Source organism: Gavialis gangeticus, unplaced genomic scaffold (genome assembly GCF_001723915.1).
Source record: "Gavialis gangeticus isolate Ggan-Ray unplaced genomic scaffold, GavGan_comp1, whole genome shotgun sequence".
Taxonomy (NCBI): domain Eukaryota; kingdom Metazoa; phylum Chordata; order Crocodylia; family Gavialidae; genus Gavialis; species Gavialis gangeticus.
In genome coordinates, this window is record NW_017729029.1 from 67639163 (window position 1) to 67665351 (window position 26189).

Below are 26189 nucleotides of genomic sequence, written 5' to 3' on the forward strand. Positions count from 1 at the left end.
CTGCAGCCTGAGCAGTGTCACATAGAGGGGGAGGATCACCTCCTTGGCCCTGCTTGTGATGCATCTGTGGATGCAGGACAAGGTATGGTTAGCCCTACTGACTGTTCTCGCATTATCAGCCCATGTTCATCTCAGAGTCAATAATGACTCCAACATCTCTTTCTGCCACTGTGCTTTCAAGAAGGGAATTCCCCAGACTATTGGTATGCTGCTGGTTCCTACTGCCCAAGTGCAGCACCCTGCACTTCTCAGTATTGAATCCAATCCTATTTTCATTTGCCCACCCCTGTAACCTGTCCAGGTCCTGCTGTAATCTGTCCTTCCTTTCTGGCATGCCCACCACACCCCAAATCTTGGTGTCATCTGTGAATTTAAACAGGCTACTTTTCACCCCATCATCCAAGTCTCTAATAAAGAAATTGAACAGTGCGGGCCCAAGGACCGAGCCCTGAGGGACTCCACTGCCCACTTCCCTCCAGGTCAAAAATGACCCATCCACCACCACTCTCTGAGTATGACCCCTCAGCCAATTTGCAATCCATCTGACTGTGTAGGCATCAATGCCACAGTCACCTAGCTTTTTAATGAGAATGGGGTGGGTGACAGTGTCAAAGTCTTTCCTGAAATCCAGAAAGACTACATCCACTGCTACCCCTGCATCCAATGATTTGTGACCTGATCGTAGAAGGCAATCAGGTTGGTCTGACAGGACCTGCCCCTAATGAAACCATGCTGGTTGCCCTTGAGCATCATCCCCGCCGCTTGCCCATCACAGGTGTGCTCCTCAATAATCTTCTCAAAGAGATTCCCCAGGATTGAAGTAAGACTAATGGGCCCAGGTCCTCCCTCTTCCCTTTTTTAAGATGGGGACCATGTTGGCCCTCTTTCAGTTGTCCGGCTCCTGGCCAGAGCACCACAAGTGCTCGTAAAGCCATGCCAGGGGCCCCGCGATAACCCCTGCCAATTCCCTCAGCACCCTGGGGTGGAGAGCATCTGGACCTACTGATTTGAACATAACCAGCCCCTCCAGAAGTTCTCTAACCCAGTCCTCCCTGACCCTAGGCTTGGCAGAGTTTCTCCCAAATCCATCCTGAACATGCTTGCTTTCCTTTGAGGAACTTCAGGTTAAATCAGCCAGTAAAGATTGGGAGTGAAAAGTTTTGACATTTTTCCTGATGTTAAAAGTGAAACCATTTTTTGTGAAAAGTTTTGTTTTTTTCAGCCCACATAAAATATTAGGGATTTTTAAAATACTTAAAATAAACAAATATATTACTTAAAAAGTAGTCATATCTAATTTCTGAATCAAACTGCATTCAATTATACATGCAAGAAAAAAGTAGTATTTTATAAGTTGCCCTTTTAAGGTATAGCAGTACCAGCATTATATTTTACCTATTGAAAGTGTGTAACTGTATAGATATATGGTGGGTTGGTGTTCAAAAATCCAAAATTTATACAAATTTCCTCTGACTTATAATACAGTGCTTTACTAATTGGAACAGAATAGAAATTTTACTAATGAACAACATGCTAGATAGCTTATCACTAGTTTGAAATAAGGGGATTCAAGGGGATGCGAATTTGGAGTATATCACTGTTAAAAGTTAGATTGACTGAAATTCCTCCTACATGCTTATAATTTTATAAGATTTTGAGTTTGAGTTTTATATTTTACATAACATTAATTAATGTGTAAGGTCTGGAACCATTACTCACAGAGGACAAGTGATAATATGGATTACTTATGTGTACAGATCACCCACATCTGATACTTAGATCTGTTCCTGTAAATCACTAGCCCAAAAACTTATTTTGTCCCTTCACTACTCAAAATTTCATACTCCATAGGAGGGATAAAGTAGACTCAAATAAGAAGGGAACCACAATAAAGAAGGCAGAAATCCATTTTTTATTATTTACCAGACAATGGAGTATGTGTACCATCATCCTCTGGATAATAAAAACTGTTATCATGAGGAGAAGACTATAAGGAATGAACAGGAAAAAACAGACAGCGAGACAGGGTAAATTTTAAGGGTATGTGCAGACATTGCATTTAGATCAACCTAACTAGCTTTAGAAAGATCTAAGTGCTGATCTGTGCAGATGTTGGGGAGGTTAAGTTGGGCAAAAAGTGGCCAGCCTGATCTAACTTAGTTCACCTGAGATGAACTCATTTAGATCAGGAATGGGATAGCAAAATCTACCAAACATCTGCACATTTGGAGCACAGCCCCAGAGCTGGGAAAGCCCAGCCACTGGCCCCAGCCCTGAGGCTGCACTCTTCCTACCCTGACCTTGACCAGGTTAATTATAGCTCCCTAGCCCTCCCCAGCTCCAGATGTATAACCTCCTCCACAGATCTCCCTCAATCCCACCAATGCTTTCCCCTAGCCCTAGCAGATCTGCTAGCTCTGGCCCCCATCATAACCATCCCCCTCCCCCTTTGCCAAGTTACTTAGCTTAGGTTTCTGGCACAGTTCCCAGCACTGGCGAACATATGCAGAAGCTGACCCCAGTCTATGATCATGTGGCTTAAAGTAAAGCTTTTGAGTGTCTGTGTGTACCCTTAATGCAGTGCTGAACTAATTCAGAAGTCTTGAGTGAAAAAAAAAGAAGAGATGAGACTAGTTAAGGAATAGATATAGAAAAGTTGGCAGGTAGCAGGAGGCAGGTAAAGCGAAGAGGAAGAAGCAGGACTTTGCTTACTTATAAGGTGCCGGTTACTTCAAGAATCAGGTACTTGTCATGATCTGAGATCTGTTTTTTGAGTAGGAATCCAAGAAAAAAAATCCTGTTTTTGCATAAATCTATTCTAGTGCAGCTATTTGCTTAAAATAAGCAAAAAGAGTACTTCAAAACAAATTGTGTTTTATTCATGGCTAAAAAAAAGAAAACAAAAGAAAATACTCATTTTGTTCATATCATAAACTGCCTCCACAGAACCCACTCCCATCTAACAAGGAACTCCTCTGATACAGCAATGTGAGGCCAGATTATTAAATTAACTTGTGACAAAAACATGAGCACCCAAGAACATGCTTGACTTCTATTTTATTCTTATTGCCATGATATAACTTGTGATGTTAGGAAAGAATGCTAATTAAGTGATAGATCATACATATAGAGGTCATCATCTCTCTATGGGGTCATAGGATCATAGAAAATTAGGGCTAGAAGGGGTCTAACATGGTCACCTACTTCATGCTCAATACCTGACAACCATCCCAGCCAGAGTCAGCGACTGGGGATGATGCCGAAAGATGTATTTACTTCATCCCTGTTGCCATCAAATTATTTGAAAAGGGTCAGATAGAGTCAAAGAAATATAGAATCATAGAAAATTAGGGTTTAAAGGGACCTCAGGAGGTCATTTAGTCCAAGCCCCTGCTCAAAGTAGGACCATCCCCAGCTAGATGATTCCAGGCAGGGTTTTGTTGAGTCGGATCCTAAAAACCTCCAAGGATGGAGATTCTACCACCTCTCTAGACAACTTGTTCCAGTCCTTCACCACGCTGTCAGTGAGAAAGTTTTTCCTAATACCCAACCTAAACCTTCCTTGATGCAACTTGAGACCATTGCTCCCTGTTTTGTCATCTGTCACCACTTAAAACTGTCTAGCTCCATCATCTTTGGAATCCCTTCAGGTAGTTAAAGACCTGCCTCAAGGCTTCTCTTTTGCAGACTTAATGGGTATTTGTACACATGCTTGTGCCACAGCGCTGAGCAGTTTTAAAAGTTGCGCATTTTGCTGCTTATACATCAGCATTGAAAATGGTGGCAGCTCACCACTGCCATTTTCTGTGCACTAACATGCATTTCACCACTTATACAACTGCATGCAATGCAGCGCAGTGCATGTCAGCTCACACGTGGAGCAGACTTGATTAACTGACTGTGCTCCAACCTGCTGGATCTCTGGCACATCGTGGGATGAAAATGTGTGTATGTAAAAGTCCAATAAACCCAGTTCTTTCAGCTTCTCATAAATCATGTGCCCCAGCCCCCTAACCATTTTCATTGCCCTCATGAAAGCTGTCCAAGATAGATGCTGCCAGGAAGATAGCCAGATGCTGCCAGTGAGCTGGCATTGGGTAACACTGGGAGCTATAATGGAAGCACAGATCCTTTGCATAAGTAGCCCTAGACTCTTGGAGAATGGACACTTTGTATTCGAAAATATAACTTACTTCTATAAAGTAGGGTTAGGTAGCAAAAGAGGCAATGGGAAAGGAACTCTGTAAAGGAATCTTTACAGTTTTACTCTCCTTACACTTCTCCAGACAAGCAGTTTTTCTGTGATTGGTATTTTCAACAAGTATCAACTACGATATGGTAATTATAACAGTACCGCTTAAAAAAGCCATGTCATTATAAAACTAAAAGGCACTGACAGATATGCAGCTCCCCACTCTAACACGGCCCTTCACAGAAAGCTCCATGAGTTAGAGCAACGCCCCCCTGCCTCAAGACAACAGATGTTCACTGTTGGATTGGAGGAGGAAGAGGGGAAAGCAAGCTCCACTTTGGAACTGACCAAGAGCAAAAGCATGCCCACAGCCTCTTTCCCCTAGTCCTACAGGGCCATGAAGCAGGGGAGCTCCAATCTACCCACACCCTCTCCAGTTCATTCTGGTCAAATCCCATTATGGTCAAATCCCAGCCCACAGCTCTCCCCCGCCCCACCCCCCCTTCCTTGTTTCTCTTCCTGCAGCCAGCTCTGGGTGTGGGGCTGAGCTGCATCAGCCTAGCCCCGACCACACACAGAGATTGATAGAAGTTACCTAAGGCACTCCGCTTTGGAGCACCTTCAGCTGATGCCTCACTGAATGTGTGTCATGGCACAGCTGTGGAGCATTTTCAAGGGGCTGACTGCACAACAAATGTCACATCTGTCACTACCCTAGGGGCCACAGGAAAGAGTTAACATCAGATTCAAAAGTAAAATGTTATTCATATCTGTGTGAAAGAGGAGAATAATATGTTTAGTTTTATAAGATGATAGGACTAAAGAAAAGAAAAGGAAAGAAAAGAAAAGAAAAAAGTCAGCGTATAAGCTTAAGGGAAACCTTAGAATTTGCATCCCAGTCTCTGGGCTTGTAAATATTAAAAGGACCATATATGCAGAGCATAAGCGCCTATTGGATAAATACTTCTCATGTTATTTTCATACTGAGAGCAGCACTGATACATTATAGACAAACACTAGGATTCACAGCTGCATCCTGCTTCAACAAAAAGCAATTTTTTCTACAATGGAGGATTTAAGGGGATAAAATTATATGGATTCTCAGGGCTTATAGGGAAGCAGAACTTCTGGATATAATTGTATATTTCTAACTTGTTTGGAATTGTTTGGAGCCTTGATAGTTTGGGCTTTTCCTGCTTGACTTATCTCTGAATCTTAGAGCAGCATTTTGATGTGGTCTTTTCTGAATATAATGCCCCAAGTGAAAATGTAACCTTAGAAACTCGTATAACATGGTCCATGTTGGAATATGCAACATTCTTATGAAGACTCCCATTTCCTGACACACATTACCATAGATAATACTTTCCATTTTTTTAATGAAAAGTGTATTTTATCAATATAGCTATATTCCCAGAGTATTCTGCTAATTTGTATGTATTCCTTTCTGTTTACAAAAGTTTTTATTTTCTTATTTGTGTCATTTTTCTAATAAAGTATATTTTTCATATGATGACAAAAAGGAAACAGTCTGACCTGCAGAAATAGTTAGAAAATTTTAGTGATGGTGAACTTCTGTAAAACAGGAAACTACTAACTGTCCCCATTTATTTGAGAACAGATATACGATCTTAAAGCAAAAGCTATTTCAGTGATGGTAGATAGCTCAGCTATTTTTTCTAGCTGTCTTCTCTCTTATAGGAATCAAAAACTAAATATAATACTCACTAAACATGGCCAATGATGCATCATGTTAGAACAATTTCACATACTTTTCAAGAATTAGCTGGTTAAACATTTTACAGCATAGAAGGGAGAGGTTTATATATACAAAAGGCACAGGCATAAGTGGCAATTTTCACCCATTCTGGCCCCTAAATGCACTTTACAGCCATGACCAAACACAAGTGCATGACTGTAGAGTAATTTAAAAGGGCCTCATCCCATAACAATCTGAAACTTCATTACATGAGAGTTCAGATGAACAAGCTCCAGAGCAGAGCACCTTCATTAACTTTGGTCTGTGCACATTGGGAGCAGGACTTGGCTGAGGCAAACAGCCCTGCTCCCAGTGCCATTTTCAGAAAAGTAGGTGGGGAAGGGAGCAGATGGATCTTGTTTTGGGGGTTACCCAGCGCAATCCACTCCCCCCCACTCTAGCACAGCTAGGGAAACCCTAGAATGGACCTTCCTCCCCTGCCTTCTCCCTCTCCCATCCTGAGACAGAATGGCAGTGGGGAGGAGGAGTGGGGGAGCTGGGGAAAGAGGGTGCAGAGGCATAGGCTCTCTCCTTGGATCAGCTCCAAAATAGACCTTGATCCCCCACCATCCTGATCCAACAGCTAATGTCATTTGGGTCAGGAGGATTGGTCAACTTGTGGTGCTTTCTGTGAAGCACCATGAGTTAGATGTGGGAGCTGCAGTTTTGTCTGCAGCTATAGAATGATAGAAAATTAGGGGGGGAAGGGACCTCAGGAGGTCATCGAGTTCAACCCTCCAATGATGGAGATTCTACCACCTCTCTGGGTAACCTGTTTCAGTGTTTTTACTTTCCTCCTAGTGAGAAAGTTCTTCATAATATTTAACTTAAAATTCCTTTGCTGCAACTCGACAGAATTGTTCCTTGTTCTTTTATCTGCCATATATCTGCTACATCTCAGTTAACCAGCAGTAATATATACATGTAGATATATAGAGATCATTCTATATTTCTTAGCCTCTGGCAAGGTAGCATAAGCCACTTTTCAGTGTTTAATTTAGTTGTATTTATTCTTTTTACATCTACACCTTGAAACCTCATATCATATGCCTGTCAAGTGAAGAAATGCTTACACATTGCCTTCACTGCCACAACTATCCATGTCATCAGCAGAAAATTCATTAGGATGCTAGAAGTACTTTCAAATGATTTCAGATGGGAGACTTAGTATTAATAAATTATCTACAACAGCTCACCAGCAACGCAAGATAGTTCCCAAATGGAAAAGCCTTTACAAATTTTTTTTAGTGTTTTGACTAATGAAGAACCAGGAATAACATGCAAAACATGTAAGTCAAATATCATTCAAACACAGACACCAATGTCCTCTTGCATAAGTGGATGAAATTATGTGTCAATCTTGATCAGAAAAGACAATTTGAAAAGGAATTTTCAGATGTGCTAAGTACTGACCTTACTCTGTTTTTACTAAAGGCAGTCTGTGGGGGGTAGCAGACCAGGGAGTGGGAGCAGAAGTAGGCCAACAGTGAGCTGTTTCAAAAATATTCTGCTGTAATCTACATCAATGAAATTCCTCCTACACCAACAACAACTTCTGTATATTCATAACCTCAGTGAGGACATGAATTTTGTTCATTTTTCTTTTTAATGCATGACAGAATTTTAACAATGTTCTTTTGAACAGAACTACCGAGGACATGCTAATAGCACCGCATAATATTGCATAATTAAGATAGAAATGTTTATTTCCATTGTTCTGAAGTTAACAATGGAAAAACATACTTAGAAATATCCTCCTTGAATAACACAAATGCTTTGGTATGTAGCAATGCTTGGAAGTTTATGATTGTATACACAAAATAGGCTGTTTCTGAATGAAAAGGAGATAATCAACAAAAACAGTTGCTTGATATCTAGCAATTTCCCAGCTACCCTGTGTTATATTAGTTCAAGTATCATTCATATGTTCAAATATTTGACCTTAATTTACATGCTATTACAGAAAGGCCTGAACTCTTGTAAAATCATATGCATGGTGAGGAAAAGCTGCAAATAACTGAATTATATTCCATTAGATAGATTTCAGAAGCCAGAAGGGGACCCAACACTGGAAAGCCAATTTGCCACTTCAGATGCTAGATATTGAAAATACAACTTCTGAAACTCTTAGCATTTTCAAGTAATAATATGAATAGGATTATACTTCCTCAGGTGAAATAATTTCTGATTTGTGGATCCACCAAAATTTGATATCTGATATAGTATAAACAGAACTGGAAAACTTTACCAGAAAAGAATTCCACGGTTCTCATGGAATGTAATTTAGGTATTGATAATGATGCTTCACACCGGTGACCACCCATACAATCAGGCTGGCCAAGGGATCATTGCAGCCCAGCACCAGAACTGACGCATGCGGGCACTGAAAGACGGCTTACCACACAGTGTTAAACAAAGAATAATAAATTAAATACTGGAACAGAGTTTGGCAAAATTTCCTTAGTTCCTCGAGTAAAGAGAGGTCAGCAGTCCGGGGTTACATCCAGGATCTGGGAAAAGTGGGGGAGAGGAGAGCCACACATGCTGCAGGTGTGGCTTCACCCCTCGCTTCCAGCCTCCTTCCTACACTGTACCCCCTGGTGACATTGGACTGCACCATGGGAGACTCTGGGGACTTTTCTAACATCTCCTTCCCCTCCATACTCAAAGACATGTCACTTTCTTTCTCCTTCCATTCCTTCCCTACCTGGTTTTGCAGCTTTTTCTGCTTTCCCAGCAGTGGGGGAAGCATCAAAACCATTTTTGCCCATTTCAGCCAGGCTGTGTGGGACTTGGACTCTGCTGGGCATTGTAACAGTGGTAGCAGTGGCAATGGGTGGGGTGGTGGGTTTCTTCACCCTGCACAGTTCCCTGAAAGGAGGCATGGGGAGGGAGAACATACATGTGCGAACCCCTGATCTAGCCTGGCTGAAGCAGGTAGGAGCAGCTTTGAACCTTCACCTACCCTGAAGACAGCAGGGAAAGCAGCAGCTTCTGGCTGAGGATGGGGCATACCTTTGAGCACAAAGGGGAAGGTGAGAGGGGGATTTTTATGTGCTTTCAGGACTCCAGAAGGCTAGGGACAGAAGTTACATATAAACTGGTTTAAGTGATCAGAAACTGACTTAAACTGGCATAGCAAAGGGGGCAGGGAAATAGCTTATTTCAGCCAGTTCTTTTACAACTGCATGTCAAACCATTGCCTGCACAGCAAAGGTAACTAAGACCTTGTTAAAAATGTTAATTGAAGGGCCATCAAGAGACATCAAGACTGCAGTATGGGGCTAACAATTTTGATTGTTTCTCAATTATTGACCCATCTACCTAGCAGAAGGTGTTTTCCTATCCAGAGCCTTAGTGGAGGAAGGGTCAAGATAGGTCCCTTCATAAGGAAAAGACTCCACCCCTTCCCACCTCTGGCAAAGATTAAAGTAAGCAGCTGGTAAGGGGAGGGCACGGAGTGATTTCTCTCAGCTCCCCCAGGCCATGGGGGAGGGGGAAGAGACTCGGGAACTGGGCTGGTCCCTTACCACCTGTGAGCACACAGCCAAACCCTGCAAGACCAGACTGAGCAGTGGGAGGTGTTGACAAAAACCTGGCACAATCATCACATGTATGTGCCGGAGACGGAGCTATGGGAACAGAAGAGGGTCCTAGACTGCCTGGGTTGGTGTAACCAAAGAAAGCAGTGAACTACATTTATATTATAAAGCAGAAGCTGTGAAAGGTGGGAGACTGGAATATCTAAGCAAAGACTTGTCTTTTTGTTTTACTACATTCCAATTAAGTTAGACTAAGTTGTGTGTGCTCTCAATGCAGTGGTGATGTGTGGCGGGTGCACGGAGGTGCATGTACACCCCCTGAGAGTGCAGGCACAGCCCCTGACTGGCTGTGCTCACTGCTTAGGCAATGGGCAGGGGGAGCTGGTGGGAGTGACCGCCAATCACTGCAGCTGCTCCCAGAAGTGGCCGCAGCCACTCCCGAAAGCAGCTGCAGTGATAGGCCACAGAGGGGCCTCCCCCAGTCAGCAGGATCAGTCATGGGAGGAATGTGCTCCTCCTGACTAAGGCAGCATGACTCACTCATGTCTCACTGTGTTTTACTGGGCTATATCTTAGCTTAGGCAAAGGTTTTGGTTGTTTTGTCATGTGCTTGAGGTTGCAAAATTCTGTGCTCAGTACATGGTCGCTTCAGAGAAAGGACTATTTTTGTTCAAGCTTTTATGAATTCAATGCTACTACCTTTTTCCCCACCCCACCCCACCCCCCTCTTCAATCTAGCAGCAGCTGTTCCCCCTCCCTTGAGTGCAGGGGGGCAGAAGCCTGGCAGGCACTGCCCCTCCCGGCCCACTGCAGTCCCAAGCTGGAGTCCCATGTGGGCCAGGGAGGTGATTTAAACCCTCACCCCAGTGTGCTAGCCCCAGGCTGGTGCCTGGCCATGCCTCCTCTAGTCCAGCAGGGAGGGGAAAAAAGTCTCTATTCTCTCTCTTCCCTCCCCTTTGGCAGTGGCTGACAGGCATGCTCTAGCACCCTGAAGCTTCCGGCTTGAGCCACTTCAGCCTTGTGGTTGCATTTCCCTCATCAGAAGTGAATGTCTGTCCATTTACTATTTGGTTCATGCTCCACAGCTTAGATTAACCTGCAAAGGCCGAATCAGTTCAACCTCAGGCTTTTTGACTGTCTGTACCTAACTGAAAGTTCCCCAGAAGCTTTCATGGCAAGGTCCAGTCATGCCACTGCACCCCCTCTGGATCTTCCTCTTCAGCAATTCCTTAGGAAAATCCTGCACCTGTCATGTCACACAGCAGGGTTGACAATTCCCACTGCAGACTTCCCATCCTCCCATTCAGGAAGGACTTGTCATGGCATAAGAATTGGAACACCTGTGCCCTAATCAGTCTGAATCAGCCTGACTTTGCCAATCTACCTTTTCTCATACATTACCTATTGCAGATAATATGCAAACCCAGGCAAACTGAAGGTAGGACAATGGAGGCTGAAGGAAAAGAACAGTAATAGAATGGTCTGCTAGATACACTGTATAAGGTTTACTCTGTACACAGGATTTTTTTTTTCTGCCTTGTCTTTCCCTTCTACCAACCACAGCAATCAAAGTACTCAGACACTTCTGGGTCTCCTAACCAAAAGTTAGGGTCATTCTGCTCCATTTTCTTATTAAGAGAAAGAGGGAAGGAGTCTGTTGGACCAGGAAAAAAGAAACAAGTGGAAGTACAGCTGTATAAAGTCATGTGGTGTTTCTGGAAGCCTGTCATGGACCTACTTGCTCTCTGAAATATCTTTACAGTAAAAAAAAAAATTGTGATTCGGTTTCCTCTTTTCCTTCTGTGCATAGTGCCTTTATGGTGAATATGGACTCTGGAGGGACAAAGATGTACATGTATGTTTTCTTAAATAAGGTGGTTTCAGCTAGCTAAATGTCCACAGTATTTCTAGGGAATTCATATCCTCAGCATTAACTAGTGAGATTTGAAGAATTTATAATTCAAAATACACTTCACTACTAAGCCCATTAAACTACTGGATTAAAGATTCTTTCCCCTTTTTCATTATCTTTAGCATGGATGTTGCTGCCTTCATTGGCAACTATATCTTTCCCTGGTAATATTCTTGGAAGCTATTTTGTATGTGTGTGTATCATTGTGACATTTTAATTCTCAATAATCTCCTTTCACAGCAAAATAGATTTTAGCTAAAATCTGCTCTAAGGTTCATTTATACAGACCTTTCAGTATTAGGTTTTGATCCCACATATTGCACCTATACACACACATATATTAATTGCTATATATTAACCTAATTGGGTTTTCCTATATCATCTTGTAACAGTTGTACAAAACTAGCTTTGTGAATATGAAAAACTACTATTGTAAATGGCAACTATTTAAATCAAGCTGTCAATCAATCATTATTCTGAGTTAAATTAGAAAAAATGGGCCATTTTTCCCTTGTTATCTCCCAGTTGAAGTCTTCTGGTTGGATTGTAGTCATTGGTTAAGCTTTCCAGTACTACAGAAACAATTAATCCTCATTTGGTTACATCCTACGTCTCCATAAACTATGCACACGTTATTCGTTCAGTAGCCAGCACACTTTGTTGTATTTGTGATTGTTGTCATTTACATAAATAAACGTAATCTAAACACTGCAGATACAAAATGCTTGAAAGAAGTAGAAACTCTCAAATAGATTGTTACAGTACCTATCACACAATTATATATATATTAGCTATACATAAACACACACTTGGACCATGCATCTGTGCCTGAGTTGACTTAAACCATCTGCATGTGGAACCTGCCCTAAATTCAATTTCTTGTATATTTATATATTCCTATATTATTAAGAAGCTAACTATGCTAGATCATTTTATCACGTAGAAACATTTTTTTCAGAAAATAAACAATATTTTCCTGGCTAAAAATCAGAATACATTTTCTCTTTCTTAGTTTCTTTCTACTCTTTTTCCATTTAACCTCTTCATTTTATCATTCACTTTCTTCTTTTTATACTTTAATTTTATCCTTTTTTGTCAAAGAAGCAAAAATATACAGTATAGTTCTGCTGTAAAATAAAACATCTTCCTTTTTAACATTCCTTTCAAGGATACTGGGCCTGATGTTTTTTTCCCTTTTAGTAATGCCAAACAAAAGTAACTTGACTGAAGTCAGTCATATTACACTGGAGAAAAGAGCACCAGAGCCAGTGCCTTTGGATCAACTGCCCATAAGGAGTCTAATATTGTAAGTCTCTGTGGATAGCAGAAGTACAGGCTGTTTACAGAGGGCAAACCCACCCACCCTAAATAAATGGTGCTTTACTTTAAGTTTGATGTGCACCCGCAACAAGTGCAGAGCATGCCCAAAAGAGGCATTGTGTTAGTTTGACCTAGCTTGCCCAACTTCTGTATAGATTGGGCAGTCCACCAGAGCTTTTTGGTGTTTTTCTCTAATAGATGATTGAATCAGCTATTAGATAAAAAATGCTGCAGAGCTGGGTCAAACTAATGCAGTTCCTCTTCCTGTAAAGTGTGGTGTTTTGGGGTTTATTTTCACATCTGTCAGCACCCTCAAATATCACATGCACATTCTTTTTACCAGCTCTGAAAAGCTAAATTTTACTGTAATAAATGTCCTATCTGGTTAGAATTAAGAATTCCGCCATCCTTTATTTGTTTACTAGACTGCACTTCTAGCGTCGTTCACCTGTGTTCTCATTTTGTGTTGATACCTTTGGCACCTATGATGAACCATAAGTAAACACTTTCGCTAAGTACAGATTTTCAAAAACCCTGAGGCAGAATCGATCAACTATATGCGTGTTTCTGTAAGCAGCGTAAGTTAATTGGGTAGCAAACAGAACACCTGTTCACCCTTTATTGGTGGGGCATGCAGGCTGCTTGCACTGGCCAAGGGCAGCAGGTTGGAGGCACTCTTGCATGCCTCCTGTTGAGCTCTCTGCGCTGCCAGAGACTGGCAAGTGCAGCCAAGCATAGCCAAGCCACACCTGATTAGCTGCCAGGCACAGGCAAGCATGCCTTTGCTCCCCCCACCATCATCATCAGCCAAAGGGACTATGCCTGCTCAGAGGGACATGTGCGGGTGACTCCCATGTCCCTGGGTGGACTCCTGCACCCATAAGTCCAAAATTAGTTCATTGTTTCTCATCTCCTGTTTTTATTCCCATCTTGGCATTTTTCTCCACTCCTCTTGGAAATGAAGGTAGACAATCTAAGGAGTTTTTCTTTGGTCTTTGCACGGTGACCCTCCATGTCTGCCTCTCTCTGTGAATTTCCTCTGAGTTTTAATCTATTTTTTCTTGCTTTTCATTTTTCTCTGCTATAATAGCAAGGTGTGCTATGTTGATAGTATGCATATAAAAATGAATTAATGAATTTAAGGTCTTGGTCATGGCAGGTAATCAGCAGAAATACTTATATGCTTAAAGTTAAGCACATATGCAAGTGTTTGCATAATTAGGATCTACTGAGTTCATTACAGTATGAGAGCATTTGGTACTGTATTCTATTGAAATTACATTTTATATATTAATCTTCCCTGTGAGAGAAATATGTTTTACACAGAGTAGATTATTAGGCCAATTCATTCAGTCCTTACTCAACCTCACTCCCAATAATGTCACTTACAAGTTTAACCTCCAGAGACTGAGGAATGCACAGATGAATAATTCACCATAGGTAAAATGGAATAGAGTTCTACCATGGAATAGCTTATGTGTTTCTGGGGGGGAGTTAGGGGAGTATATGCTTTTTGTCTGCAGTAAGTGGAAGATGAAGTGCAGTAGCTTAAGCTTTAATGAAAGAGAAATAAGTTACTTATGTTTACTTTTCAGTTTCCTTGCAGGAAGTGTGCATGTGAGCAGTTGCTGTGGAGCAGCTGACACATGATTAATCCCTACTCTTTGTACCCAATGATAAATTATTCACATGTTCAAAATGCATAGCTGTTTAATACAAATAATGGCCCTGACTTTCCATTGATGTACACTGGACCTGTAACCAGAAGTAAAGGGTAAGTGTAACTTTAAACCACCTTGGAGGCCGGAAAAGGGTTAAAGATACCAGGATAATGCTGCACGTTCTAGCATATGCTGGAGCAGTTTAAGAGCTGTTTTACTTTGCAGCAACCACAAACAGCCCCCAAGGGTGTTTAGAGCAGCCAGGTACAAAGAAGCCATGGCTACGTCCCTTTTCCCTTTGCTATTCCTCCTAAACTGGCAGCTGGGTAAGGTGGACTTCAAGTTGCTATGATGGTTCAATGCCAACAGAGAATCACATTTTCTAGAAAGAGTCAACTTGTGGTAAGAGAATCAGTATTTAATACTGCTTTTCATAGTTTGATTTTTGTATAAAAGGTCCAGCTTATACTTGAATCAGGCCAACATTTGGAAGATATTATTACTGAATAAGCTTATTTCCAAATGTTACTCTAATTAATGTAAGCACTTGGAAGTTAATGAGGAAATTATTCCTTAGCTGTGGAGTACAAAAGCAATGAGCGCCAGAAAATTATTTGTACCTTGTGGCGTAATCTTACTAGAGGCTGATAAGGCTTAAAGTCCTTGGCTGGCCACCCTTCTGCTCCCAACAAAATGCATCCAAGAAATAAAACAGCTGTCCACCACATATACATCCTTACTGGTCTCCTCCTGTCAAAATAAAAATGATAAATGATCAATGACAGATTGTAATTCATCATTTTGTCACAAGTAATACATTAAAAGCTCAAAATATTTAAATTTCATTTGTCAAAATCAGTTATCATTATTCAACTGATGGCCCGTTTTTTAAATAAAAATAAAGGTTAGTGTTTGGAATGGCATTTTACTGGATTCAATCCTTTCTAATCAGAATACAGCACTTGTATTACAGCCTTAAGGAAGGAAAATAAGCAAACTTGAAAAGGGAAATCCATAAAAAAGCACCAAAGGAAAAATAAAAATATTATTTTCTTAAAACTGAAAAGAACAAAAAGGTGAACATCTATAACATCCCAATTTTTGTGTTTATAAATCAGTATGCAAAAATACATTGTCCCCATACCAAGACGTATTTGGATGCTCTCTCTCAAATAACCACATTTATCTGAATCCAAGATGACATCAAACTTAAAGTGATGCCCTAATAATTTGATTCTATACATGGAAAATTATACATTTGTTATAATTTTTCATGTGTAGAATCTAATTATTGAAGGGTCCCTTAAATTTATCCCTTTTACTGCTGTGATAGGGAAAACAGTTGGGGATAAGGCAGGCAGCCAGAATCCCTTCCCCCTGACCTCCTGCTCCTCACTACTAGTCCATAACCTATGCAGCAGCTTCACTCTGACTCCAGTCACAGCTCCAGCCCCAGGCCTGGGTTGGGGCCAGAGTCAGAGTTGGAGCTGCAGTCTCCCCTGTGCTCTCCCCTACCGCTGAGAGCCAGAGGTGTCACCACCACTCCTGCCTGGCCATGCCAGAGTGGCTCATGTGGCATGGTAGGGGACGCAGGGCAGTAGATGTACAGGTGACACTTTGCAGTGAGGGTCTCCCCTGAGCCCTCCCCCCAACAGACACTGCATGGTCTCAACCGTACCCCACAACTGCATGTCCACTCCCTTACTGCATGAGCTATGGCCTGGCCTGGCCTGGCAACAGCAGTAGTAACAACTCTGTCCCAGAATCCGACCCTGAGCCACAGCAGCTGTCTGCTTTGGGCTCAAGTCTAGGATGAGGCTTTTTTTCTTCATATTGAATTGGAAGGGGTCATCTTGGATTTGGGTAAATACAGTATATATTCACTGGTCTACTTATTCTACTAGGTAAATGAAACTAAGTAGTATACAAAGCATTGTACACTTATGTATGCTGCTTCTATGAGTTGACAGATGATGCCTGCACTGCATAAGTATTCCTAGTTCACTAATTAAACTCTCAAAGTCCTCCTCTAGTACATAATATAACCGCTGTAAAAATCAGGATAAGTTATATGAGGGAGGGGAAAAAAAAAAAAACTTTTCTTTGATCATTTTTGTTTCAAACACTCCAAAATAGAGTTGTAGATTATTTTCATGAGTACTACCCAAGGCCAGGATAAAACACTGGAGGGTAGCAAAACAGTGGATACCCCGAGAGGTTATGGACTCTCCAGTCTTGGAGGTTTTTAAGACCCAGCTAGAAAAAGCTTTGGCTGGGAGGATCTAATTGTGGATGGTCCTGCTCTGAACAAGGGACTGGAGTAGGTGACCTTCTGACATCCCTTCCAACCCTAATTTTCTACGATTCTATGATAATAGAATAATTGTTCCAAAGTTTCGTAGGGAGTAGTTTGAACACTGGCATAAAACAGTATTGTTCTAGTGGACTCCCTAAACTTTTATTACCTGCAGAGCGAGTCAAAATAGCTAGAACACAGGACAGTATAGTCTTATCTTTATGTTTACACCTCAATTTAACGTGGCATGACTATTGAGTAGGAAGAAGCATGGTTTAAGACTATTATTCCAGTGCCCATAGGTTACCTAAAGAAGTCTCACATAATGTGTTCCCTATCAGTTAAGTCTGTCAGCCTTCTGGTCCTGCAGCGGCAGCATAATAAAACAAGGCCACCATGAAGCCCAGAGCCCCAAACTGGAACCTGGAAACTATGTTTACAGGGTGTCTATTAGGATTAAGAAATTTTCTATTTCCTCATTAAAGATTTGCTTAGTGGATTTTTTTTTGTTTCCTTTGAAATGTATTCACAATATATTATCTATGAAAATTACACCTTGAAATAAATAAATATCCTATGAATAGGTGTTTGCTAGCCATCACCCAAAACTGTGGGGAGTGGCACACAAACTACATGTAGACATTTGAATCTATGTTTTGTGCCACAATTTGAAGAACTACACATTGAAGAACCCAGTAACAAATTCAGATCTTAGTTATTTTTGTGAACAATAATTTAGCATCTGTAAACTTACAGTTTGTCTCAATACATTCAGCTCTGACAAACTCAGAGTGATCCATAAGCTAAAATGAGAAAAATGCTAGAAAAATTATTCCAAGTTATTGATCAGCTTCTTTTTTTGAGATACCGTGCTCAAGATTTTGCCTCCAGATCCACTGCTGTTACTCTGCACATTTATGGAGTGACACATAATTTTTGGAATAATTTCAGGGGTTCCTTATCTCCTACTAAGAGGAAGAATGTTCACACAGATGGTAGGCTAGGGCTTAAGAGACTCATTCCTGGTTCTGCCCAGAAAATTGTGCACATCTCAATTTCCCATCTCAAGAATCAGGTTCATAATTTCTTTGGAGCATCCTTTTTCTGTTTTATCTATTTAAATTGTAAATGCTTTGAGGCAGGGACTACCTTGTATTGAGTGTGTATGCAGAGTATAAAAAAGTGGGATCAGAATCTTGTGTAAAGAGTTGAACTATGACTGTAGAAAAAACAATAAATATTTCAATTTAATTGGACTTGATACGGACAGGGAAGAGACAGGGGCTGCATGAGGGGGAAGGGCTAGAACATTTATCAGTACATGACTTAACAGCCATTACTCTCTACTCTGTAAAGAATGAAAGAGCAGGAATGTTGAGAATCATTACAGGTTCAGAAATTCAATAATTTATAACATTTCTGACTATGACTTGATTGGATCTGGTCTCAGCCTCTGAGGTAGGGCTGCACAAAGCTTCAGTTGCTGATTCAATTCAGAGGAGATTCAGCCCAATTTGGTGGCTGAATCTCCAAATCTGAATCAAATCAGGAGACCAATAAAAAGGTCTGAATCGATCTGAAGCCTCCAAATAGATTTAGAAAAGATTCAGAGGTGATTTGAATTGAATCACGGTCCCCAAATCAGCCTAAGCTGAATCCAAAGAGAATAGTAGCTGCTTCGCACAGGCCTACTGTGAGGAACTTTCCTTTACCAAGTTCTATCGAACCTGGTATGTAGGGGAAGGATTTCAGCTTGAAAGACTTTATTACATACCAATTGTCTAAAGACAGTCAGTAAGGTGCTCCACACATTTATGATACTGTGGACATGATAAATAACATTTAAAAAAACAAAACCTGGAAAGTTACAGCATGAAGATCTTTTGAAAATAATGAAAGCCTGCTGATGAGACCACATGTTTTACAAATGCCACACAGTACACTGCCACTATCAGTCTGGGTTAGATTCTGCAGCTAAAAAATGTATTTTATTCTGTGTTTAGAAAACACTCAGAGTTTTGGAAACTCTTGCTATCTTAGTAATAGCGACCTCTAAAGAACTGATTCAAACACAAAATTCCCAGTAGTTTAAAAAAACCTCCCAACCCTGTCCCTTCTAACCAAACCTAATACAAATGAAATTCAGTGAGTTGGGTTTAACAGGTCATAAGATGGCCTTTCATGACTTGTGCTTAAAAAAATGCATTATAGCCAATAAAGTATTATAGCTAATTATACTTTAGTTAGTGTATTTAACCTTTCAAAATAATTAAAATGCTACATTTTTAACTTTATATTTCTCATTTACAGCTATTTTTAGAGTTGATCATATAAAAAGAGCTAACATAAGAGAAGAAGCTTTAAAATAGCTTTCTTAACAGAGAGATTATTTATTTAATAATACTTTGAAGTACTGTCTTCAACGCAAAATGAAGAAACATGAGAAAAGCCATTCTTATTTGAATAAGTAACTGGCCATTTATGGACTGCTTTGGGCAAATTCTAAAAATCCTGGGATTCAGACCAACCCTCTGTAACTTGATTATGATACAGAGAAACCTGAAAGTGTCACTGTTTAAATCCGGATATTCTCGTCATGCAGCTCAGGTAACTGGACATTGTTTGGAGGCTGTGTAGGGAGATGAAAGGGACAGAATCCATCTGTTCAGATCTAGAGCAACCTGGGCTGTTCTTGCAACCACTTATCTGGGATTGGCAGAAGGATCTGCTCATAAGACATGATGGGTGCATCTACACATGAAATTAGCGTGCCTAATTAAACTTCAGTGCAATTCATGCTGGAGTCAGCTGCTCCCAGACAGCAAATCAAACTGGGACCGCAGCAAATCAAACTGCGGAGGTCCCAGGCACATGTGAAGATGATGACCGAGAGCAGGGAGCCTGGGGGTCAGCTTCGGGTGGTGGCAGGTGACAGAGGGACTGGCTAGGGCACAAGGGTGCTACACTCTGGGACTAACCAGCAAGCAGCCCCCACACTGTAGCAGCCTTGTGCCCCAGCCAGCCCCAGTCACAGTCTACACGTACATTTTGGTGCAAATAAGTACCCCGCCATAGGATAGTACGTGTCCCAGGCAGTACTATCTATCCTATGGCAAAGTTAATTAATTTACAGCACCCTAATAAGGGCACATGTATAGACCGTGGCACTTTACTACGAAGTTAATTAGTCAACTCAGCAGTAAAGCACACGTATAGATGTGCCCTGTTACTCTCATTTCAGGCTGAGAGAATTTGTTCTCAAGTTGGTTGTTACCAACCAGACTGCTAAATTTAAAAGTTAAAAATTATGCAGTATGCATAGTCCACTACTATCCATGTCATAAACTACATATATCATGTACTTTTGCTATCTCACATGCAGCACTCTAAGTCTCTGAGTAGCTTAAGAATTATATATAGTTTTGATCAGCTTGCCACATTTTCCCCACTCTATTCTTTATCCCATTCTGGATTTTCTCTAATAAAACTGCACTGGCTAAACCTATATTATTAAGTCACATGCCACTGACTGATGAACATCCTACATGTATGACCCATTAGAGCTAAGACAGGAGATTTTAGTTATTGAAAAGAGATTTTAAACTTTGTAATGGGATACACAGCAAACATTTCTAATTTTGGAAGGCCCTAAAATACTGGACTTTAAAAAATATGACTAATAAAAGAGGTTCCCAGACATTAATAAGAAATCAGACCATTTATGGCTCAGTTACTTTTGAGAAAAGACAAAATCTTTTCTTAAGGCACATGTTTAATGTTCATCAGTATGTCTGATTTGTCTAATTATTTGTTGATGGTTCTGAACATGGGTATATGTATGCTTGGTGGAATGCCAGCTTTTTGTGAGTTTGGCTCATTTCTAACTCATTTGGCATTACGTGCAACTAGAGCAGATTCCATGAATGTAGATTCAGATGGTTTGAGCTACAGTAATCAATAAATGACTCGTTCACTGGTACTTTAAATAATAGATAGAGAAAAAGGAATACAGCTGGTGAGGCAATTCACATAAGGTTTCCAGAAAACACTTTTTAGGCACTAATATAGCCAACATCACTGTATAATCTAAGCACCTCAGATGCTTAGGTTTATCTCTCCTTACTCACTAAAATCCTCTATGAATTTCAAGTGATTAAGCTCTCTGTTAATGAAACTGGTGCATGTCTCCTATTGAGCCTCAGGTAACTCCCAGTGATATTAGTAACCCACATTATGTAGAGCATAAAAGCCACATACTAGGTTTTATCAGCAAACATCGTGTGGCTATTCAGCTTCTATAGAAGTCTAGAGATTTCCTAAAAGTCTGTGGATAATTCATTCATTTTTCTAAAATATAAAATTTGATTTTATATCATAAAGACAAAATATGATTGGTCATATCGACAATGTATTACACTTTTCTGTTTCTCACCCTACAAATGTATTTTTCTCAAAGACATTAAAATATGAATTATGGGTATATAGAGAGAAAAAAGTCAAGTAAATTAGTAAGGCATTCATAACTTCATAAATACTAGATACACAATGGCACTACATCAGACATGCACTATGGGTATTTGTAAGATATATCATAAGATTTTAATCAATAAGATTCTTATAGGACCTGTAAGAGAGCATTTTGCCAGAGATGCAGTATATACATTGAATCCATCATGTAAATGTAAACAGACAACGCAATAAAGAGATGAAGGTTGAGATACGTGCAAACCATTCTGCCTATTCGGTATTATTCTATCTTGAAACATGAGATAGAGGCAAGTAGCTTGTGAGAAAGCTTAATCGTAAGTGTGTATTTACTTTCTTCCTTATTACCCAATAGTGAAAATAAAGGTATGGATGAGCATGTATAAACAGTCAGAAGAGTACCCTAAGGAACAGATTCTGTTCTACCTATAGGGTGTCTAAGGGCACATCTATATGTGCTATTAATACGAAGTAATAAACTCTGGTGTATGTTGCACCAAAATGTATTGCTCCCAGGCACACTGTTTGTATGAGCACCTGGAACCGCAGCACATTGAGCTGGAATGGAGCACCCCTGGCTGACAGGTGGCCCAAAGTGGGTCAAGCCTGCCAGCCCAGGGCTGCTCTGACCTGACTCAATGTGCTGTGAAGGGACTAGCTGAGGCATGAGGGTGTTCCAATGGAGGGCTAGCTGGCAGGCAGCCCCTGCACTGAAGCACCCTAATGGCCCAGCCAGCTGTGTCAGCATCCACACGTGTGCTGCTGGAAAATGAAAAGCTCTGCAGCAGAATGGTACTTGTATTTACAAGTACCATCCTGCTACAGAGTTTATTGGTTTACTGCAGCCTAATAGCCCTGCGCGTGTAGATGCCAAGCTGTTTACTGTAGAGCTAATTAGCCAACTTTACAGCAAAACCCTCATGCAGACATGCCCTAAGTGAATTTAGGTGCCTACATGTGACTCTATTCTGTTCAAATCCTTGAAAATGCATTAATGCTTTTGTAACATACCATAATCTGACCCTTAAGACTGAATCATAAAAAAGCAGTGAGGAGGTAGAAGCCCCATCCCCACAGGCCCCCTCAACTTCAGTATTTGCAGTATTTCAGGGACTTGAGCAGGGTGGAATAGGATCATGCTCAGGCACCTAAGTCCACTTGTGTGTCTAATAGGTGAAATAGTGCCCATACACAAGCTGGGAGGCTGCTCTGAGGTGCTATAATTACAGCATGTTGGAGAAGACTTGATTAATCAAGTCTGCTGGAGCGTGGTAATTACTGCATGCTAGCCAGCCTCCACATCTCAAAATGGTGGTGGGAGCCCTTTAACTAAAGCTCATTTTGTGAGCTTTAGATAAAGTGCCTCTGCCACCATTTTGAAGTACAGGGACACTGATACACAAAATGCTCTTGGTGCTTTTATTAAAGCACCAGCTCCTCACCCCTTTACCCCCAGACCATGTGTAAAAATGCCATAAGAGTCCAGGGACATTACTGAATTTAGACTAAAGTTTGGTATATCCTTTTTAGTCATTTTAAGAAAACTCAGTAGAGCATAAAATGTAAACAGGTTGGGGAGCAGTTGTTTCCTACATCAGTTTGTAGGAAGACTCCTGGCAATACTGCTATTCCAACTACATTTTTTACTATATTATTCTACATACAGCTGTTCCTCTTCTACTCACCTGAATGCAAGCATCATGTAGTATAATTTTTAAAAGATCTTTGCAGCTAGGTGGGCCCATGTCCTTCATTAATTCCAGAGTCCGGTCCTGAAATACTAAATAATGAAGCTGCTACCTTTCACAAAGCACGAACTATTCTGTAGGGATCACTTAACAATTTTTATCTTAACTACCCTCCACCAATCCCTTTGCAATTTCAGTTCCCTTTTAATAGAGGCATATCCTATGAATCTCAGTTTAAAAGTTTCCTCCCTGCAAAATCTCTTTTTCCATCCAGGTTTCCCAATGCAGAGGCCGTACTGAATCTTATTCTTAGTGTCTCTGTTACTGAAAGCAAGTTTGCCTCTCATAGGTCTTGGATACATAATATATTTACATTGAGGCCAGGTACAGACATTCAAAAAGCCTGAAGTGAAAGTGATCTAAGTTATACACTTTACTCTAGGTGTCCTAGGTGAGTTCAGGAGTGAACAGAAAACACATTCACCCTCTGGTGGGGAGGGGACGGTACGCAGGCTGCCTGCACTGGCCAAAACCAGCAGGTTAGGGGCACTCCTGCATGTCTCCCAGCATGCCAGAGACTGCCAAGGGCATCCAAGTATAGCCCAGTGGCCAGGCAACCTCTGATCGACTTCTGGGTACATGCTTCCAAGCCCCTGCTGTAACCATGGACCTTTCCCCACACCTAGCCCTAGGCTTCTAGGGCAGCCACAAAGCAAGTCACCATGGAATGTCCCCCGTCCCTCCCCCACTACCACTGCCTGGACTGCCAGGTGTGCCATAATGATCTGCTCTGGGGTTCTCCTGGAAGCCTATGGCTGGGTGCTGGGGGGAGGAGGGGTCTGTGATGACAGCAGGGGGTTGGGGGCATGTTCCCAGTATCCAATCAGGGATTGCCTGGTCACTGGGCTACACTTGGCTGCCCTTGGCATGCTGGGAGGTATGCAGGAGTGCCCCCAACCAACTGGCTTTGGCTAATGCAGGCAGCCTGCATGCCCCCCAATCCCAGCTGCTCTGGAAAAGAAAGAAATGGTCCCCTTAGAGCTCTGATGAATGCCAGGAGGCAGCAGCAGGCACTTAGCAGTCATGCACCATGCACCAGGGAAAGGGATGCTCTGCAGAAGGAAGGATTGGGCCCCTCAGAACTCCAGTGAATGACAGGCAGTAACAGCAGGCACCTGGCATAACTGCAGGAATCCCGATTTCAGGAATCACGCTGGGCACCTGCTGCATCTGCCTGCTGATTTTGTGCTGTCTTGAGTCTGGGAGAGCTTGAGCTGGGTCCATGCAAGAGAAGCCTCCACTCCCCTCCTCCTTCCCTCCTGCTTGCTTGTGGCTCACAGCTAGCTAGAGGAAGGATGCAGGTCTGGAGGAAAGGTCTGTGCTGACTTGGCTCTGTGACAGCCGATCCACTGGGCACTTGGCTGGAATGGCCAAATGCAAGCCAAGTTCCAGCACACCTCCCTGAAATGAGAGGTGAGTGGAGAACCAAAAAGTAGCCTGGGATGCCAGTGGACAGCAATCTAACTCGAGTCAGTAGGGGATTTGGTACAGAAGTTCAATAGACTGGTCTAATTTAAATCTAGTAAGTGTGATGTCACACTAACCCGGGTCTACCTTAGATTGGGTTCTGCCATTTATAAAACAGTCTATGTATGCTGAACTTTTGTTCGGTTACAGGTGTAGACCAGTTTCCAATCGGTTTTTGTTTAATGTCTGTACCTGGCCCAATACAGTCTTTAAACTAGTGTAAATAACTGAGTATATCCACATTAAACAGCCCTACACTGGTGTTACTTACTCAGATCTAGTACAGAATTAACAGGGGTAAAGTTAGACTGGTTTAATCTATGCCAGTGTAAGGGCATTTATATACATACTTTTCTGTCCCATGACGCACTGGAGATCTGCCACTTTGAAGCAAACTTGATTAATCGAGCCTGGCCCTCACTTGATCTGAGGCAAACTGCACTGTGCTGCATGCAGTTGTATAAGTGGCAAAATGTACATCAGTGCACAGAAAATGGTGGCAGTGCACATTTGAATGGAAGCACCAACTTTGTGTTTTAGTTCAAAAGCATGCCACTCTCATTTTCTCAGTGCTGACGCACATTTCATCACTTACACAACTGCAAGCTTCGCAACCCTGGAAAGTGCCAGGTGCTACAGTGCTTGCATGTGTAAAAATGCCCTAACAGTTTTATGTCTGGAGTTAGGTCAGGGTAGCCACTGGCTATTAGCAAAGGCAATTGGCAGTTACAGTGATCTGCTAGCCATTAGTGACAAAGCACTGTAATATTGCCTTATGGAAGCAGCTGCCCTGAAATAGCTGGTTGTTAGGCCTGTGTGAAGTGGAAAGTATTCACTTTGGATTTAAATTCGGTGATTCGGAGGGACAGCAATTTGATTTGCTGATTTGAATCACTGTCCCAATTCAATTCAGCCAAATCCAAAGATATTCAGCGCCGAATCTCATTCAGCCATAGACTATACAGGCAGGCAGTGCCAGCAGGAGCATCTGGGGGAGCAGCTGGACAAGCCCTAGCCTGAGCCGGCAGCTCTGAGAGAAGCCAGCCGCTCCCTGGGCTGCCCCCCAGCCTGATTCAGTTCGGAGAGATTAATGGGTCTCCCAATTTGATTCAGATTCGGAGATTTGGCCACCAAATTGAGCTGAATCTCCTCTGAATTGAATCTGTTAGCAAAGTGTTGCACAGCCCTACTGGTCATCTGTCCACTCTGGATCCCTGTGCAACTTACATGGTTATACAAAGTGATATAAATTTACACTGATGTAAATGCATTAGGTGTCCAGATATATACTTCTTTCAGTGTTGCAGCAGGCCCCATTTCTGGTCTACAACAACATGATCTATTTGGAGATTATACTTTCTCAAATACCTGACCTTCAAAAATTAACTGCCATAAGACATGTACTAGTCTGTGCCTGTATGCGCTCCACGTATGGGTACTCAATAGATAAGGCAAAGTCACATAATGGACATAATTATAACAGGAAAGATCTTGTTCAAGACATTATTGATAAATGGAACAGAAACTAATAAATCTTTGATAATGCAGGGTTAAAATGGACTCTAACAGCATCAAATTAGAATACTGAAAAATATTACTTCAAGATTTTGAAATTCAAATATTCATGAGAAATTGTATTTTTTCAGGGTCTGAATAAAAATGGTTTGCAAAATTAAACATGGTGAAAGAAGTAAACCTGATTTCTAATACTGAAGAAAAGTTTTTTGTATTTCATATATTCAAAAAATTGTTTGCTAACTGTAGCTGACAATAACCTTGAAAGTTAAAGGTTATGAATGCTGAAACT

The 26189-nt window shown here is 41.4% G+C and overlaps 1 protein-coding gene across 2 annotated transcripts in view; it reads right to left on the reverse strand.

The window, feature by feature from the left end:
* The window catches only part of FSTL5 (follistatin like 5), a 777648-nt gene that overhangs the window by 717011 nt on the left and 34448 nt on the right, over nt 1-26189 (reverse strand). For both annotated transcript variants that reach the window (XM_019521733.1, XM_019521732.1), the window contains exon 2: nt 15007-15136. In XM_019521733.1, the coding sequence (XP_019377278.1) occupies nt 15007-15120 (114 nt within the window). In that variant the 5' untranslated portion in view covers nt 15121-15136. The remainder of the gene's footprint in view (nt 1-15006; nt 15137-26189) is intronic.